Source organism: Poecile atricapillus, chromosome 28 (assembly GCF_030490865.1).
Source record: "Poecile atricapillus isolate bPoeAtr1 chromosome 28, bPoeAtr1.hap1, whole genome shotgun sequence".
Classification (NCBI taxonomy): Eukaryota; Metazoa; Chordata; class Aves; order Passeriformes; family Paridae; genus Poecile; species Poecile atricapillus.
The window spans coordinates 1,905,466-1,923,989 of NC_081276.1; the positions used below are offsets into that span (position 1 = coordinate 1,905,466).

An 18,524-nucleotide genomic window follows, 5' to 3' on the forward strand; every position below is an offset into this window, starting at 1 on the left:
AATCCTGGAATCTCACCTGGAAAATCCAGAAATTTCTTCTTTGCCAAACTTTTCCCGACATTCCCGAGGAATTTTTTTTCCCTCTTTTCTCCCATTCCCTGCCCTGGGATTGGCTGGAATTTTGGGAAGGGAAAAACACCGGGAATTCCCTTTTTCCAGGGGTTTTCCAGCCCCTTTTCCGTCTTTTTTTCATCTCTTTTCCAGCCCCTTTTCCAGGGGTTTTCCAAGGATTTTCCCTCCCCTTTTCCCAGCCCCTTTTCCAGGGATTTTCCCTCCCTTTTCCAGGGATTTTCCCTCCTTTTTCCAAGGATTTTCCCTCCCTTTTCCAAGGATTTTCCCCCCCTTTCTCAGGATTTTTTCCCCCCTTTCCCAGATTTTTTTTCCCAATATTTTCCCTCCCTTTTCCCAAGATTTTTTTCCTCTTTTCCCAATATTTTTCCCCCTTTTCCCAGAACCTCCCCCCCTTTCCCAGAATTTTTTTCCCCCCTTTCCCAAGATTTTTTCCCCCCTTTTCCCAGAATTTTTTCCTCATTTCCCAGAACTTTCCCCCCCTTTCCCAGGATTTTTTCCCCCCTTTCCCAATATTTTTTCCCCCCTTTTTCCAATATTTTTCCCCTTTTTCCCAGCATTTTTTTTCCCCTTTCCCAAGACTTTTTCCCCCTTTTCCCAGAATTTTTTCCCCCCTTTTCCCAATATTTTTCCCCCCTTTCCAAACATTTTTCCCCCCCCTTTCCCAGAATTTTTTCCCCCTTTACCAGGACTTTTTCCCCCCTTTCCCAGAATTTTTTCTGTCCCTTTTTCCCAAGATTTTCCCTCCCTTTTCCCAGATTTTTTTTCTCTTTTCCCAATATTTTTCCCCCTTTTCCCAGAACTTTCCCCCCCTTTCCCAGGATTTTTTCCCCCCCTTTTCCCAATATTTTCTCCCCCTTTTCCCAGAATTTTTCCCCCCTTTTTCCCAATATTCCCCCCCTTTCCCATCATTTTTAACCCTTTCCCTCCTCCCTTTCCCCCATTCCATTTCCCCCTCTTTCCCACCATTCCCACCCGGATTTTTCCCCGCAATTCCCAGATTTTTTTAACCCTTTCCCGTCCTTTTGCCAGCCCCTGACCATGAGCGAGGACTCATGTCGCACCCGGAGCCAGAAACGCGCCCTGGAGCGGGAATCGGAGCCGGAAAATAAAAAACTCAGGATGGACAAAGGAATTCCGGGATCCGAGCTGGGCTCCGAGGGGGAGATGAAAATCAAAGCGGATCCCGGAGCCGGGAAAATCCCGGGAATGTTGAAAAGTGGGGAAGTCAAAGCCACCATCAAAGTGGAGCTGCCGGCCGGGGATGAGCCCGTGGATATGAGCACTTCCAAAGGGTGAGGATTCCTGGGAATTCCGGGAATTCTGGGAATTCTGGGGTTTGGAATTCCGGGAATTCTGGGAATTCTGGGATTGGATCCTGGGAATTCTGGGGATTGGATCCCAGTTTTTATTGGGATGTGGCTGGGGATGAGCCCGTGGATATGAGCACTTCCAAAGGGTGAGGATTCCTGGGAATTCTGGGAATTCTGGGGTTTGGATCCTGGGAATTCCGGGAATTCTGGGATTGGATCCTGGGAATTCTGGGGATTGGATCCCAGTTTTTATTGGGATGTGGCTGGGGATGAGCCCGTGGATATGAGCACTTCCAAAGGGTGAGGATTCCCGGGAATTCCGGGAATTCTGGGGTTTGGATCCTGGGAATTCCGGGAATTCCGGGAATTCTGGGATTGGATCCTGGGAATTCTGGGGTTTGGATCCCAGTTTTTATTGGAATTCCGGGAATTCCAGGAATTCTGGGGTTTGGATCCCGGTTTTTATTGGGATGTGGATATGAGCACTTCCAAAGGGTGAGGATTCCCGGGAATTCCGGGAATTCTGGGATTGGATCCCGGTTTTTATTGGATGGGGATGAGCCCATGGATCTGAGCACTTCCAAAGGGTGAGGATTCCTGGGAATTCCAGGAATTCTGGGAATTCTGGGGATTGGATCCTTGTTTTTATTGGGATGTGGATATGAGCACTTCCAAAGGGTGAGGATTCCCGGGAATTCCGGGAATTCTGGGAATTCTGGGGTTTGGAATTCTGGGTTTGGAATTCCGGGAATTCTGGGATTGGATCCTGGGAATTCTGGGGATTGGATCCCGGTTTTTATTGGGATGTGGATCTGAGCACTTCCAAAGGGTGAGGATCCCTGGGAATTCCGGGAATTCTGAGGATTCCTGGGAATTCCGGGAATTCTTTGGGTTTGGATCCCGGTTTTTATCGGGATGTGGTGGGGGGGGGGGGGGGTTGGGATTTGGTTTTTGGGTTGGAAAATCCGGCGGATTTTGGGAATTCAGCTCCAATTCCAAGTTTTCCAGCCCAAATTTTGGGATAACACCAGGTGGAAAAGCGGGATCATCCCTTGGGAAAAGGAGCCCATCCCGGGTTTTCCCGGCCGGGATTTTGGGATTCCCGGGAAAGGAGGGGGGGGGAGGGGGGAGGGGAATTCCGGTTTTTTCTTTGGAATCCTGGGAAAGTCGGGAAGGGAATCCCGGGAATGCTTTGGGTGGGAAAGGTCTGGAAGCTCCTCCCATTCCAGGGGAAATTCCTGCTCATCCCAATCCCAAATTTCCTTGGGCTGCCGATGGAATTCCGGGAATTCCGGCAGCCAGAGGAGTTTGGGAATTTCTCATTCCCGGCCTTTGTGCAAATCCAGGGAAAAACTGGGAATGTTCAGCCTGTGGCACTTCCAGAGGGAAATCCCCGGATCTGGGATTCCCTGGATTTGGGGATTCCCTGGATCTGGGGATTCCCTGGATTTGGGGATTCCCTGGATTTGGGATTCCCTGGATTTGGGGATTCCCTAGGTTTGGGGATTCCCTGGATTTGGGATTCCCTGGATTTGGGGATTCCCTGGATTTGGGGATTCCCTGGATTTGGGATTCCCTGGATTTGGGATTCCCTGGATTGGGGATTCCCTGGATTTGGGGATTCCCTGGATCTGGAGATTCCCTGGATTTGGGATTCCCTGGATCTGGGGATTCCCTGGATTTGGGATTCCCTGGATTTGGGATTCCCTGGATTTGGGATTCCCTGGATCTGGAGATTCCCTGGATTTGGGGATTCCCTGGATTTGGGGATTCCCTGGATCTGGGGATTCCCTGGATCTGGGGATTCCCTGGATTTGGGATTCCCTGGATTTGGGATTCCCTGGATTTGGGGATTCCCTGGATTGGGGATTCCCTGGGTTTGGGGATTCCCTGGATCTGGAGATTCCCTGGATCTGGAGATTCCCTGGATTTGGGGATTCCCTGGATCTGGGGATTCCCTGGATTTGGGGATTCCCAGGGTTTGGGGATTCCCTGGATCTGGGATTCCCTGGATTTGGGGATTCCCTGGATTTGGGATTCCCTGGATTTGGGATTCCCTGGATTTGGGGATTCCCTGGATTTGGGATTCCCTGGATTTGGGATTCCCTGGATTTGGGATTCCCTGGATCTGGGGATTCCCTGGATTTGGGATTCCCTGGGTTTGGGATTCCCTGGATTTGGGAATTCCCTGGATTTGGGATTCCCTGGATTTGGGGATTCCCTGGATTTGGGATTCCCTGGATTTGGGGATTCCCTGGATCTGGGATTCCCTGGATCTGGGGATTCCCTGGATCTGGGGATTCCCTGGATTTGGGATTCCCTGGATTTGGGATTCCCTGGATTGGGGATTCCCTGGATTTGGGGATTCCCTGGATTTGGGATTCCCTGGATTTGGGGATTCCCTGGATTGGGGGATTCCCTGGATCTGGGGATTCCCTGGATCTGGAGATTCCCTGGATTTGGGATTCCCTGGATTTGGGATTCCCTGGATTGGGGATTCCCTGGATTTGGGATTCCCTGGATTTGGGATTCCCTGGATCTGGGGATTCCCTGGATTTGGGGATTCCCTGGATCTGGGGATTCCCTGGATTCGGAAATTCCCTGGATCTGGGGATTCCCTGGATTTGGGATTCCCTGGATTTGGGATTCCCTGGCTCGCTGGGCCCTCTAGAGGACATTCCCGAGCCTTTGGAATTTTTTTGCTCCTGAAATTCCTGCCTTGGGCCCTTCTTCCAGCCCTGGAATTCCCTGGAAAAGGGACCAGGAAAAGGCTGGAAAAGCCCTGGAAAAGGGCTGGAAAAACCTTGGAAGAGGAGCTGGAGAAGGGGCAGGAAAAGGAACGGAAAAGAGTTTGGAAAGGGCTGGAAAGGGAATGGAAAAGGATTGGAATGGCTGGGAAAGGCTGGAATCTCTGGGAATGGCTGGAATGATCTCTGGGAATGGCTGGAATGATCTCTGGGATGGGGCTGGGATGGTGCTGTGGTTCTCTGGGCTGTTCTGATCCTGTTTCTATTCCCATTCCCATCCCATCCCATCCTGTTCCCATTCCCATTCCCATCCCATTTCAATCCCATTCCCATCCCATCCCATCCCATCCTGTTCCCATCCCCATTCCCATTCCCATTCCCATTCCCATCCCATCCCATCCCCATTCCCATTCCCATCCTATCCCCATTCCCACATTCCCATTCCCATCCCATCCCATGGATCCCATTCCCATTCCCCCATCCCCATTCCCATTCCCATATTCTCATTCCCATCCCATGGATCCCATTCCCATATTCCCAAATTCCCATTCCCATATTCCCATTATCCCCATTCCCATCCCCATTCCCGTTCCCATTCCCCCATTCCCATATTCCCACATTCCCATTCCCATATTCCCATATTCCCATATTCCCATTCCCATATTCCCACATTCCCATTCCCATTCCCATATTCCCATATTCCCATTCCCATATTCCCCCATCCCCATTCCCCCATTCCCATATTCCCGTCCCCGTTCCCCCATTCCCCCATTCCCGTTCCCATTCCCATTCCCATATTCCCATATTCCCCCATCCCCATCCCCATCCCCATCCCCATTCCCATTCCCGTTCCCATTCCCATATTCCCATATTCCCCCATTCCCCCATTCCCATCCCCATTCCCATTCCCATATTCCCATATTCCCATCCCATCCCCATTCCCATTCCCATATTCCCCCATTCCCATTCCCATCCCCATCCCCATCCCCATTCCCATTCCCATTCCCATATTCACATTCCCATTCCCACATTCCCATCCCCATCCCCATCCCCATTCCCATTCCCATTCCCCATTCCCATTCCCATCCCCATTCCCATATTCCCATTATCCCCATTCCCATTCCCATTCCCATATTCCCATATTCCCATTCCCATTCCCATTCCCATTCCCACATTCCCATCCCCATTATCCCCATTATTCCCATTCCCATTCCCGTTCCGTGCAGTGATTCCGGTCGGGATGGCCGCGCGGTGTCTCCGGATGTGATCGTTCTGTCGGACACCGAGGCCGGGAGCCCCCGGCTGAACGGGCTGGACCCCGCAGGACCCCCCCAGCCCGGCCCCGGCCTCCTGGTGAGCCCCAAAATCTGGGAATGGGGCTGGGATCACTGGGAATGGTGCTGGGAATCAGCGGGAATGGCAGCTGGGATCACTGGGAATATCGGCTGGGATCACTGGGAATGGCAGCTGGGATCACTGGGAATGGTGCTGGGATCACTGGGAATGGTGCTGGGATCACTGGGAATGGTGCTGGGATCACTGGGAATGGTGCTGGGATCACTGGGAATATCAGCTGGGATCACTGGGAATGGTGCTGGGATCACTGGGAATATCAGCTGGGATCACTGGGAATATCAGCTGGAATCACTGGGAATATTGGCTGGGATCACTGGGAATTGGGAGGGAATCACTGGGAATATTGACCTGGAATAACCTGAGATCAGCCCGGAATAACCAGGATTGGATCATTGGGAATAACCAGGATTGGGTGGGAATAATCGGGAATATCAACCCAGAATAACCGGGAATATCAGCCTGGAATAATTGGAATTAGGTCATTGGGAATAACCTGGGATCAGCCTGGAATAACCAGGAATGTCAGCCTGGAATAACCCAGGATTGGCTGGGAATAACTGGGATCGAATCATTGGGAATAACTGGGATTGGATCTTTGGGAATAACTGGGATTGGCTGGGAATAACTGGGAATATGAACCTGGAATAACCCAGGATTGGGTGGGAATACCCAGGAATATCAGCCTGGAATAACTGGGATTGGATCATTGGGAATAACCCAGGATTGGCCGGAAATAACCAGGAATATCAGCCTGGAATAACCCAGGATTGGGTGGGAATAACCAGGATTGGATCATTGGGAATAACTGGGATTGAATCATTGGGAATAACTGGGATTGGCTGGGAATAACTGGGAATATCAGCCTGGAATAACCCAGGATTGGGTGGGAATAACTGGGATTGGATCATTGGGAATAACTGGGATTGGATCACTGGGAATAACTGGGATTGGATCATTGGGAACAACTGGGATTGGATCATTGGGAATAACCAGGATTGGATCATTGGGAACAACTGGGATTGGATCATTGGGAATAACTGGGATTGGATCATTGGGAATAACTGGGATTGGATCATTGGGAATAACCCAGGATTGGGTGGGAATAACTGGGAATATCAGCCTGGAATAACCGGGATTGGATCATTGGGAATAACTGGGAATATCAGCCTGGAATAACTGGGATTGGATCACTGGGAATACCCGGGATGGAATCACTGGGACCAACCCCTGATGATCCGTGAACCCCTCGGGATCCTGTGGGAATTCTCCCGGTGCTGTGTCTCCGGTTTTCCATGGATTTGTGTTTTCCCGGGATCTGTGGGAATTCTCCCCGTTCTGTGTCTCCTGTTTTCCATGGATTTCTGTTTTCCCGGGATCTGTGGGAATTCTCCCGGTTCTGTGTCTCCCATTTTCCATGGATTTGTGTTTTCCCGGGATCTGTGGGAATTCTCCCGGTTCTGTGTCTCCTGTTTTCCATGGATTTGTGTTTTCCTGGGATCTGTGGGAATTCTCCCGGTGCTGTGTCTCCTGTTTTCCATGGATTTGTGTTTTCCTGGGATCTGTGGGAATTCTCCCCATTCTGTGTCTGTTTTCCATGGATTTGTGTTTTCCCGGGATCTGTGGGAATTCTCCCCGTTCTGTGTCTCCGGTTTTCCATGGATTTGTGTTTTCCCGGGATTTGCAGCGGAGCCCGGAGCAGCGGGAGCGGCTGATCCGGCAGCTGCAGGAGGAGCTGCGCCTGGAGGAGGCCAAGCTGGTGCTGCTCAAGAAACTGAGGCAGAGCCAGAGCCAGAAGGAAGCGCCCGCGCCCAAGGTGGGAATTCCGGCTTTTCCCGGGATTTTACTGCTCTTATCCCAGGATTTTACTGCTGTTCTTCTTTTCCTGGGATTTCATGGATTTTCCTGGAATTTCGTGGCTTTTCCTGGGATTTTACAGCACTTTTCTGGGATTTTACAGCCATTTTCTGGGATTTTTTACCCCTTTTCCCGGGATTTCACTGCTCTTATCCCGGGATTTCACTGCTGTTGTTCTTTTCCTGGGATTTCGTGGCTTTTCCTGGGATTTCACGGCTTTTCCTGGGATTTTACAGCACTTTTCTGGGATTTTACAGCCATTTTCTGGGATTTTACAGTCATTTTTTGAGATTTTTATCCCTTTTCTGTGTTTTTTTTCGCATTTTTTCTGGATTTTTTTACCCCTTTTCCAGGGATTTTTTACCCCTTATCCCGGGATTTCACTGCTGTTGTTCTTTTCCTGGGATTTCGTGGCTTTTCCTGGGATTTTATGGCTTGTCCTGGGATTTTACAGCCATTTCCTGGGATTTTACAGCCATTTTCCTGGATTTTTTACCCCTTTTCCTGGGATTTCACTGCTGTTGTTCTTTTCCTGGGATTTCATGGCTTTTCCTGGGATTTTTTTAGCATTTTTTCTGGATTTTTACCCCTTTTCCAGGGATTTTTTACCCCTTTTCCTGGGATTCCATGGTTCTTATCCCGGGATTTTACCGCTGTTGTTCTTTTCCTGGGATTTCATGGATTTTCCTGGGATTTTATGGCTTTTCCTGGGATTTTACAGCCATTTTCTGGGATTTTAGTCATTTTTTGGGATTTTTATCCCTTTTCTGGGATTTTTTAGCCTTTTTTCTGGATTTTTTACCCCTTTTCCTGGGATTCCACAGCTCTTATCCCGGGATTTTACTGCTATTGTCATTTTCCTGGGATTTCATGGCTTTTCCTGGGATTTTACAGCCATTTCCTGGGATTTTTTAGCATTTTTTCTGGATTTTTACCCCTTTTCCAGGGATTTTTTTACCCCTTTTCCCGGGATTTCACTGCTATTGTCATTTTCCTGGGATTTCATGGATTTTCCTGGGATTTTACAGCCATTTTCTGGGATTTTTTTACCCCTTTTCCTGGGATTCCACAGCTCTTATCCCGGGATTTCACTGCTGTTGTTCTTTTCCTGGGATTTCATGGCTTTTCCTGGGATTTCATGGCTTTTCCTGGGATTTCATGGCTTTTCCTGGGATTTCATGGCTTTTCCTGGGATTTCATGGATTTTCCTGGGATTTTACAGCCATTTTCTGGGATTTTTTTAGCATTTTTTCTGGATTTTTACCCCTTTTCCAGGGATTTTTACCCCTTTTCCAGGGATTTTTTACCCCTTTTCCCAGGATTCCGTGGTTCTTATCCCGGGATTTCACTGCTGTTGTTCTTTTCCTGGGATTTCGTGGCTTTTCCTGGGATTTCATGGATTTTCCTGGGATTTTACAGCCATTTTTTGGGATTTTTATTCCTTTTCTGGGATTTTTTACCCCTTTTCCCGGGATTCCATGGTTCTTATCCCGGGATTTTACTGCTGTTGTTCTTTTCCTGGGATTTCGTGGCTTTTCCTGGGATTTCATGGATTTTCCTGGGATTTTACAGCCATTTTCTGGGATTTTTATCCCTTTCCCTGGATTTTTTAGCTTTTTTTCTGGATTTTTTTATCCCTTTTCCCGGGATTTCACTGCTGCTGTTCTTTTCCTGGGATTTCATGGTTTTTCCTGGGATTTTTTATCCCTTTTCCCAGGATTTTTATCCCTTTTCCCAGGATTTTTATCCCTTTTCCCAGGATTTCACTGCTCTTTTCCCAGGATTTTCCCTCCCTGGTGTGGCCCCTTTTCCCGGGATTTCCCAACCCCTTTCCCAGGATTTTTCAATCCCTTTTCCTGGGAATTTTCAACCCCTTTTCCCAGGATTTCTCAGCTCTTGCTGTGTCCCCTTTCCCAGAATTTTCCCAGAATTTTCCCGGGATTTTCCTGCAATTCCAACCTGAACCTCCCGGAATTCCCAGGGAATTCTGGGGCCTCTGGAATTGGGAGCAGCCGGGAATTTCTCCTGAATTTCTGAACATCCCAAGGATTTTCCCACAAATTCCCGGGAATTTCTCCCGAATTTCTGAACATTCCAAGGATTTTCCCACAAATTCCCAGGAATTTCTCCTGAATTTCTGAACATCCCAAGGATTTTCCCACTAATTCCCAGGAATTTCTCCTGAATTTCTGAACATCCCAAGGATTTTCCCCGATTTTTTTTGTCCTGGAATTCTGGGAGTGCTGAGGTCCCAAATTCCCAAGGATTTTTCCACTGATTCCCGAGGATTTTTCTGTGAATTCCCAAGGATTCTCCCAATAATTCCCAGGGATTTTCTCTGTAATTCCCAAGGATTTTCCTACTGATTCCTGAGGATTGTCCTCTAATTCCCAAAAACTTTCCCTCTAATTCCCAAGGATTTTCCCACTTTTTCCCAAGGATTTTCCCTCTAATTCCCAAAAACTTTCCCTCTATTCCCAAAGATTCTCCTCTAATTCCCAAGGATTTTCCCACTGATTCCCAAGGATTTTCCCACTGATTCCTGAGGATTCTCCTCTAATTCCCAAGAACTTTCCCTCTATTCCCAAGGATTTTCCCACTTTTTCCCAAGGATTTTCCCACTGATTCCCAAAAACTTTCCCTCTATTCCCAAAGATTCTCCTCTAATTCCCAAGGATTTTTCTGTGAATTCCCAAGGATTTTCCCTCTATTCCTGAGGATTCTCCTCTAATTCCCAAAAACTTTCCCTCTATTCCCAAGGATTTTCCCACTTTTTCCCAAGGATTTTTCCCTCTAATTCCCAAGAATTTTTCCCCTCTAATTCCCAAGGATTTTCCCACTGATTCCCAAGAAATTTTCTGTGAATTCCCAAGGATTTTCCCACTGATTCCCAAGGATTTTTCCCTGTAATTCCCAAGGATTTTCCCACTGATTCCCAAGAAATTTTCTGTGAATTCCCAAGGATTTTCCCTCTCTTCCCAAGGACTCTCCTCTAATTCCCAGGGATTTTCCCTCTAATTCCCAAAAACTTTCCCTCTATTCCCAAGGATTTTCCCACTTTTTCCCAAGGATTTTTTCCCTCTAATTCCCAAGAATTTTCCCTCTAATTCCCAAAGACTCTCCTCTATTCCCAAGGATCTTCCCACTGATTCCGAAGGATTTTTCCCTCTAATTCCCAAGGATTTTCCCTCTATTCCCAAAGATTCTCCTCTAATTCCCAAGAACTTTCCCTCTATTCCCGAGGATTCTCCTCTAATTCCCAAGGATTTTTCCCTCTAATTCCCAAGAACTTTCCCACTGATTCCCAAGAAATTTTCTGTCAATTCCCAAGGATTTTCCCTCTAATTCCCAAGGATTTTCCCACTTTTTCCCAAGGATTTTTCCCTCTAATTCCCAAGGATTTTCCCTCTATTCCCAAAGATTCTCCTCTAATTCCCAAGGACTTTCCCTCTATTCCCAAGGATTTTCCCACTTTTTCCCAAGAATTTTTCCCTCTAATTCCCGAAGACTCTCCTCTAATTCCCAAGGATTTTCCCACTGATTCCCAAAGATTCTCCTCTAATTCCCAAAGATTTTCCCACTGATTCCCAAGAAATTTTCTGTGAATTCCCAAGGATTTTCCATCTATTCCCAGATATTTTCCCACTGATTCCCAAGGATTTTTCCCTCTAATTCCCAAGAATTTTTCCCTCTAATTCCCAAAGACTCTCCTCTATTCCCAAGGATTTTCCCACTGATTCCCAAGAAATTTTCTGTCAATTCCCAAGGATTTTCCCTCTATTCCCAAAAACTTTCCCTCTATTCCCAAAGATTCTCCTCTAATTCCCAAGGATTTTCACACTTTTTCCCAAGGATTTTTCCCTCTAATTCCCAAAAACTTTCCCTCTATTCCCAAGGATTTTCCCTCTAATTCCCAAGGATTTTCCCTCTAATTCCCAAGGATTTTCCCTCTATTCCCGAGGATTCTCATCTAATTCCCGAATCCCCTCCTCTCTCAGATCCATGAGGAGGATCCGGATCCTTTCCCGAGCTTTTCCCGCTCTGTATTCCCGCTTTTCCAGCCTCATCCCTCCGCTCTCTTTCCGCTTTTTCCTTTTCCAGCTTTCCTCGGCTCCCTCTGGAAGCGCCGCGGCCGCGCCCCCGCCCCTCCTGCGGGGTCCTCAGGCTGCTCCCGCTGGGAAAACTTCCCTCCAGGTCAGTGGGAGCCGGGAAAATCCCGGGAAAAACCCGGAAAAATCCCGGGAAAAACCCGGGAAAATCCCGGGAAAAACCGGGAAGTGCCCAGCTCCCACGGGTTTTAGGGATAAGGGAAAAGGGGGGGATGGGAGAGAGGGGGATCCATGATCCCGGTGGTGCCTTTGGAAAAGGGGGAATTGGAATTGATGAGGGAATCCTGGGATTTGATGGGATGGAATTCCTGGATTTCCTCTGGAATTGATGAGGGAATCCTGGGATTTTCCAGGATGGAATTCCTGGATTTCCTCTGGAATTGATGAGGGAATTCCTGGATTTTCTTTAAAGGAATCCTGGGATTTTCCAGGAGGGAATTCCTGGATTTCCTCTGGAATTATTGAGGGAAACCCTGGATTTTCTCTGAAGGAATCCTGGGATTTTCCCGGGGTGGAATTCCTGGATTTCCTCTGGAATTGCCAAGAGAATCCCAGGATTTTCTTTGAAGGAATCCCAGGATTTGCTGGGAGGGAATCCCAGAATTCTCCAGAATTGCTGAGGGGAATCCTGGGATTTTCCTCAAAGGAATCCTGGGATTTTCCTGTGAGGGAATTCCTGGATTTCCTCTGGAATTGTTGAGGGAATTCCTGGGATTTTCCTCAAAGGAATCCTGGGATTTTCCCATGAGGGAATTCCTGGATTTTCTTTGAAGGAATCCTGGGATTTACTGGGAGGGAATTCCTGGATTTCCTCTGGAATTGCTGAGGGAATTCCTGGATTTCCTCTGGAATTGTTGAGGGAATTCCTGGATTTTCTTTGAAGGAATCCTGGGATTTTCCGGGAGGGAATTCCTGGATTTCCTCTGGAATTGTTGAGGGGAATCCTGGAATTTTCCTCAAAGGAATCCTGGGATTTTCCAGGAGGGAATTCCTGGATTTCCTCTGGAATTGCTGAGGGAATCCCAGGATTCTCTTTGATCCCATTCCAGGCTGAGATAAATCCTGGGAATCCTCAGGGAAGGAAAAGCCTGGAATCCATGGGAAGGAATCACCCCTGGAATTCAGAGCTTTGGGATTAGAAAATTCCTGCTTTTTTTTTTCCTTGGGATAAAGGAACTCAAATTCCCAAACTGCTCCAGCACGAGGAATTTTCCCTGGAAAAGGGTTTGGAAAAGCCCTGGAATTCCAGAGGAACCGGGAAACCTTTGGGGAATCTCAGAGTCAATCCCAAAAATCCTCTGGAATTTTGGGAAGAATTATCCCAGAGAGAGTTGGAATTCCCTGGGAATGGGAAGGAAATTCCCAACATCCCAAATCCAAGGGGAGGAGGAGGAGGAGGGAAAGGACAAACCCCAGGAATGTTTGGAATTTTGGGAATATCCTGGATCAGAATCCCGGGAATCCTCAGGCAGCAGCTTTTCCAAACTTTCTCCTCACTCCTTTCCCTCTTCCATGATTTTTCCAGAACTTTTTCTTCCCTCCTTCATTTTTTTCCATCTCTTTTTTTCCTTTCCCAGGATTTTTCCCAAGTTTTTTCTTCCTTTCCTTTCTTTTCCCGCTTTTCCTTTCCCTCCACAAATCCCAACATTCCCATTCCCCATTCCCACCATTCCAAACACATTTTCCCCCAATTTTCCCAATTTTTCCCTATTTTCTCCCACTTTCCCCACATTTTTTTCTCATTTTCCCCATTTGTTCCCAATTCCCCCCATTTTTTTCCATTTCTTCCCATTTTCTCCCCATTTCCCCCCCATTTTTCCCAATTTTTCCCCATTTTCTCCAAATTTCCCCCCCATTTTTCCCATTTCTTCCCCCATTTTTTCAATTTCTTCCAATTTTCCCATTTTCTCTTAATTTTCCTCCCATTTTTCCCATTTTTCCCTCATTTCCCCTCATTTTTCCCTATTTTTTCCCACATTTTCCCATTTTTCCCTTTTCTTTCCCACATATCCCCCCCATTTTTCCCACATTTCCCCCCATTTTCCCCCCATTTTTCCCCATTTTTCCCAATTTCCCCCCATTTTCCCCATTTTTCCCCCATTTCTCCACATTTTCCCCTCATTTTTCCCTATTTTTTCCCACATTTTCCCATTTTTCCCACATTTCCCCCCATTTTCCCCCCATTTTTTCCCATTTTTTCCCATTTCTTCCCATTTTTCCTATTTTCTCCCAATTTCCCCCCATTTTCCCCATTTTCCCCCCATTTCTCCACATTTCCCCCCATTTTTCCCATTTTTTTCCATTTTCCCCCCATTTTTCCCCATTTTCCCCCATTTCTCCACATTTTCCCCTCATTTTTCCCCACATTTCCCCCCAAATTCCCCCATTTTTTCCCATTTTTCCCCATTTTCCCCCATTTCTCCACGTTTTCCCTCATTTTTCCCATTTTTTCCCGTTTTCCCCCCTTTTTTCCCATTTTTCCCCTATTTTCCCCCATTTTCCCCCTATTTTCCCCATTTTTCCCATTTTTCCCCATTTTTCCCCATTTCTCCACATTTTCCCCTCATTTTTCCCCACATTTCCCCCCAAATTCCCCCATTTTTCCCCTCATTTTTCCCCATTTTCCCCTCATTTTTCCCATTTTCCCCCCATTTTTCCCCATTTTTCCCCCATTTTCCCCATTTCCCCCCATTCCCCTCCCTTCCCCCCATCCCTCCCCCTCTCCCCCTGCACTCCCATCATTCCCAGATTTCTGCTGACGCCTTTTCCCGTTTTTCCAGCCCTCTTCCAGCCGCATTCCGGGCTCTGGGATTCCCCCTCCGCTGCTCCGGGGGGGCCAAGCGGCCACAGCCAAGTTGGGATCTCAGCAGAGCCCCCAGATCGTGATGCCCCCCCTGGTCCGAGGGGCCCAGGTGAGCTTTTCCCACTTTTCCCACTTTTTTCCCACTTTTTCCCCATTTTTTCCCCATTTTTTTCCCGCTTTTCCCATCCCAGGAAAAAATCCGGGATCTCCCCCCAGCTTGGTTCAGACATCCCCTGGAATTCCAGGGATAACACCGGGCTTTCCTGGGATTTTCAGGGTTTGTTTGTGTCATTCCAGGGTTTTTTTTGGCTTTGTGCCTTTTGATTCCCACTTTTCCATGGATTCCCCATCTCCTTTTCCGTGTTTTCCCTGCAAATTCGCTCCAAAACTTTGGGATTTGGGGCTGGAATGCTCGGGGTGCTCCTTGTCCCGTGGTTTTGGAGGGAAAGGGAAGAACATTCCTGGGTTTATTTCCTTCACTCCTGACTCATTCCCACTTTTCCATGGATTCCCAGCCCCCTTTTCCATGTTTTCCATGCAAATCCACTCAAAAATACAGGAATGTGGGGCTGGAATGCTCAGGGCTTTTCTTGTCCCTTGATCCTTGAGGGGAAGGGAAAGGTGGAGGGAAAGGGAAGAACATTCCAGGGTTTATTTCCTTCACTCCTTGCTCATTCCCACTTTTCCATGGATTCCCAGCCCCCTTTTCCATGTTTTCCATGCAAATCCACTCAGAAATGTGGGAATGTGAGTCTGGAATGCTCAGGGCTTTTCTTCTCCCTTAATCCTTGAGGGAAAGATGGAGGGAAAGGGAAAACTGGAGGGGAAGGGAAGAACATTCCAGGGTTTATTTCCTTCACTCCTGACTCATTCCCACTTTTCCACACTTTTCCCTCTCTTTTTTCCGTGTGTTCCCAACAAATCCAGTCCAAAACTTTGGGATTTGGGTCTGGGATGCTCAGAGCTTTTCTTGTACCTTGATCCTTGAGGGGAAGGGAAAGATGGAGGGAGAGGGAAAGATGGAGGGAAAGGGAAGAACATTCCAGGGTTTATTTCCTTCACTCCTGACTCATTCCCACTTTTCCACGGCTTTCCCAAATATTTTTTCATGTTTTCCATGCAAATCCACTCAGAAATGTGGGAATGTGGGTCTGGGATGCTCAGAGCTTTTCTTGTCCCTTGATCCTTGAGGGGAAGGGAAAGATGGAGGGGAAGGGAAGAACATTCCAGGGTTTATTTCCTTCTCACCTGCCTCATTCCCACTTTTCCATGCTTTTCCCACTCTTTTTTCCCAGCAAATCCACACGATCCGGCAGCACTCGAGCTCGGGGCCGCCGCCGCTGCTGCTGGCGCCGCGCGCCTCGGTGCCCTCGGTGCAGCTGCAGGGCCAGAGAATCATCCAGCAGGGGCTGATCCGCGTGGCCAACGTGCCCAGCGCCAGCCTGCTCGTCAACATCCCGCAGGTGGGGATCAGGAATTCCGGGAATTCCATCGGGAATCTTGGGAATTCCATTGGGAATGGGGTGGGAATGGGCAGCACCAGCCTGCTCGTCAACATCCCGCAGGTGGGGATCAGGAATGCTGGGAATTCCATCGGGAATTCCATCGGGAATTCTGGGATTGGGGTGGGAATGGGCAGCCCCAGCCTGCTCGTCAACATCCCGCAGGTGGGAATCTGGGAATTCCATCGGGAATTCCATTGGGAATTCCATTGGGAATTCCATCGGGAATGGGGATGGGAATGGGTAATACCGGCCTGCTCGTCAACATCCCGCAGGTGGGAATTCCGGGAATTCCATCGGGAATTCCATCGGGAATTCTGGGATTGGGGTGGGAATGGGCAGTGCTGGCCCACTGATGTTGCTCGTCAACATCCCGCAGGTGGGAATCTGGGAATTCCGGGAATTCCATTGGGAATTCCATTGGGAATGGGGTGGGAATGGGCAGCGCCAGCCTGCTCGTCAACATCCCGCAGGTGGGGATCAGGAATGCTGGGAATTCCGGGAATTCCATTGGGAATGGGGTGGGAATGTGTAATACCGGCCTGCTCGTCAACATCCCGCAGGTGGGACCGGGAATTCTGGGAATTCCTTCGGGAATCTCGGGAATTCCATCGGGAATGGGGTGGGAATGGGTAATACCAGCCTGCTCGTCAACATCCCACAGGTGGGACTGGGAATTCCGGGAATTCCATTGGGAATGGGGTGGGAGGGGTGGGAATGGGCAGCGCCAGCCTGCTCGTCAACATCCCGCAGGTGGGAATTCCGGGAATTCCATCGGGAATTCCATTGGGAATGGGGTGGGAATGGGTAATACCAACATCCCGCAGGTGGGAATCTGGGAATCCTGGGAATGCCGGGAATTCCATCGGGAATCTTGGGAATTCCATCAGGAATGGGCTGGGAGGGATGGGAATGTGTAATACCGGCCTGCTCGTCAACATCCCGCAGGTGGGAATCTGGGAATTCCATCGGGAATTCCATCGGGAATGGGGTGGGAATGGGTAATACCAGCCTGCTCGTCAACATCCCGCAGGTGGGAATCTGGGAATGCTGGGAATTCCATCGGGAATGGGGTGGGAGGGGTGGGAATGGGCAGCGCCAGCCTGCTCGTCAACATCCCGCAGGTGGGAATCTGGGAATTCCGGGAATTCCATTGGGAATTCCATTGGGAATGGGGTGGGAATGGGTAATACCGGCCTGCTCGTCAACATCCCGCAGGTGGGAATGCCGGGAATTCCATCGGGAATTCTGGGATTGGGGTGGGAATGGGCAGTGCCAGCCTGCTCGTCAACATCCCGCAGGTGGGAATTCCGGGAATTCCATCGGGAATCTCGGGAATTCCATTGGGAATGGGGTGGGAATGGGTAATACCAACATCCCGCTGGTGGGACTGGGAATTCCGGGAATTCCATCGGGAATGGGGTGGGAATGGGGTGGGAATGGGCAGCGCCAGCCTGCTCGTCAACATCCCACAGGTTTGAACAGGTGGGAACACCCACCCCCACTGATTCCCAATGATCCCCATGGATCCCATTCCCAATAATCCCAATAATCCCAATAATCCCATTCCCATCTCTCCACAGGCATCCCCCACATCCCTGAAGGGCTCAGGGGTCCCCTCAGGCTCGGCCCCGGCGGGTGGCACGGCGCTGGCGGGCACCGGCGAGGCTCCGGGCACACATGGATCCCATTCCCTGATTCCCAATAATCCCAATAATCCCAATAATCCCAACAATCCCATTCCCATCTCTCCACAGGCATCCCCCACATCCCTGAAGGGCTCAGGGGTCCCCTCAGGCCCCTCAGGCTCGGCCCCGGCGGGCGGCACGGCGCTGGCGGGCACCGGCGAGGCTCCGGGCACACATGGATCCCATTCCCAATAATCCCAATAATCCCAATTATCCCAATAATCCCATTCCCATCTCTTTCCAGGCATCCCCCACATCCCTGAAGGGCTCAGGGGTCCCCTCAGGCTCGGCCCCGGCGGGCGGCACGGCGCTGGCGGGCACCGGCGAGGCTCCGGGCACACAATCCCAATAATCCCAATAATCCAAATAATCCCATTCCCATCTCTTTCCAGGCATCCCCCACATCCCTGAAGGGCTCAGGGGTCCCCTCAGGCTCGGCCCCGGCGGGCGGCACGGCGCTGGCGGGCACCGGCGACGCTCCGGGCAGCCGGCAGGCCGCGGCCAAGCTGGCGCTGCGCAAGCAGCTGGAGAAAACGCTGCTGGAGATTCCCCCACCCAAACCTCCCGCCCCAGAGATGAATTTCCTGCCCAGCGCCGCCAACAACGAGTTCATTTACCTGGTGGGGCTGGAGGAGGTGGTGCAGAACCTGCTGGAGACTCAAGGTGAGAGCAGGGAGGGGATAAACCGGGTTTGAAGGTGGTGGGGTGAGGTGGAGATGTAGAAATGAGGGGTTGGAAGCTCAGAGGAATCGTTGAAACTTCATGGAAATCATTGGAAGCTCCAGAAATGCAGGGTTTGAACCTCAGACATCATTGAAACTACACAGAAATCATTGAAAGCTCCAGAAATGCAGGGTTTGAACCTCCAGGAATAATTAAAACCTGACAGGGATTGTTTAAACCTCAGAGGAAGCACTGAAACCTCATGGAAATCATTGAAAGCTCCAGAAATGCAGGGTTTAAACCTGGCAGGAATCATTGAAACCTGGCAGGAATCATTTAAACCTGGCAGGAATCATTTAAACCTGGCAGGAATCATTTAAACCTGGCAGGAATCACTGAAAGCTCCAGAAATGCAGAGTT

The 18,524-nt window shown here is 49.3% G+C and overlaps 1 protein-coding gene across 5 annotated transcripts in view; it reads left to right on the top strand.

The window, feature by feature from the left end:
• The window catches only part of GATAD2A (GATA zinc finger domain containing 2A), a 50,992-nt gene that overhangs the window by 24,712 nt on the left and 7,756 nt on the right, over window positions 1-18,524 (top strand). For 2 of the 5 annotated variants that reach the window (XM_058858905.1, XM_058858904.1), the window contains exons 3-10: window positions 1,102-1,364; window positions 5,356-5,482; window positions 7,170-7,298; window positions 11,441-11,533; window positions 14,229-14,360; window positions 15,547-15,714; window positions 17,511-17,559; window positions 17,874-18,104. In XM_058858905.1, coding sequence (XP_058714888.1) covers window positions 1,111-1,364; window positions 5,356-5,482; window positions 7,170-7,298; window positions 11,441-11,533; window positions 14,229-14,360; window positions 15,547-15,714; window positions 17,511-17,559; window positions 17,874-18,104 — 1,183 coding nt within the window. In that variant the 5' untranslated portion in view covers window positions 1,102-1,110. Of the gene's footprint in view, window positions 1-1,101; window positions 1,365-1,652; window positions 1,683-2,043; window positions 2,061-5,355; window positions 5,483-7,169; window positions 7,299-11,440; window positions 11,534-14,228; window positions 14,361-15,546; window positions 15,715-17,510; window positions 17,560-17,873; window positions 18,105-18,524 lie in introns of those variants that run through there. The other 3 variants (XM_058858907.1, XM_058858908.1, XM_058858906.1) reach the window with 3 other exon arrangements.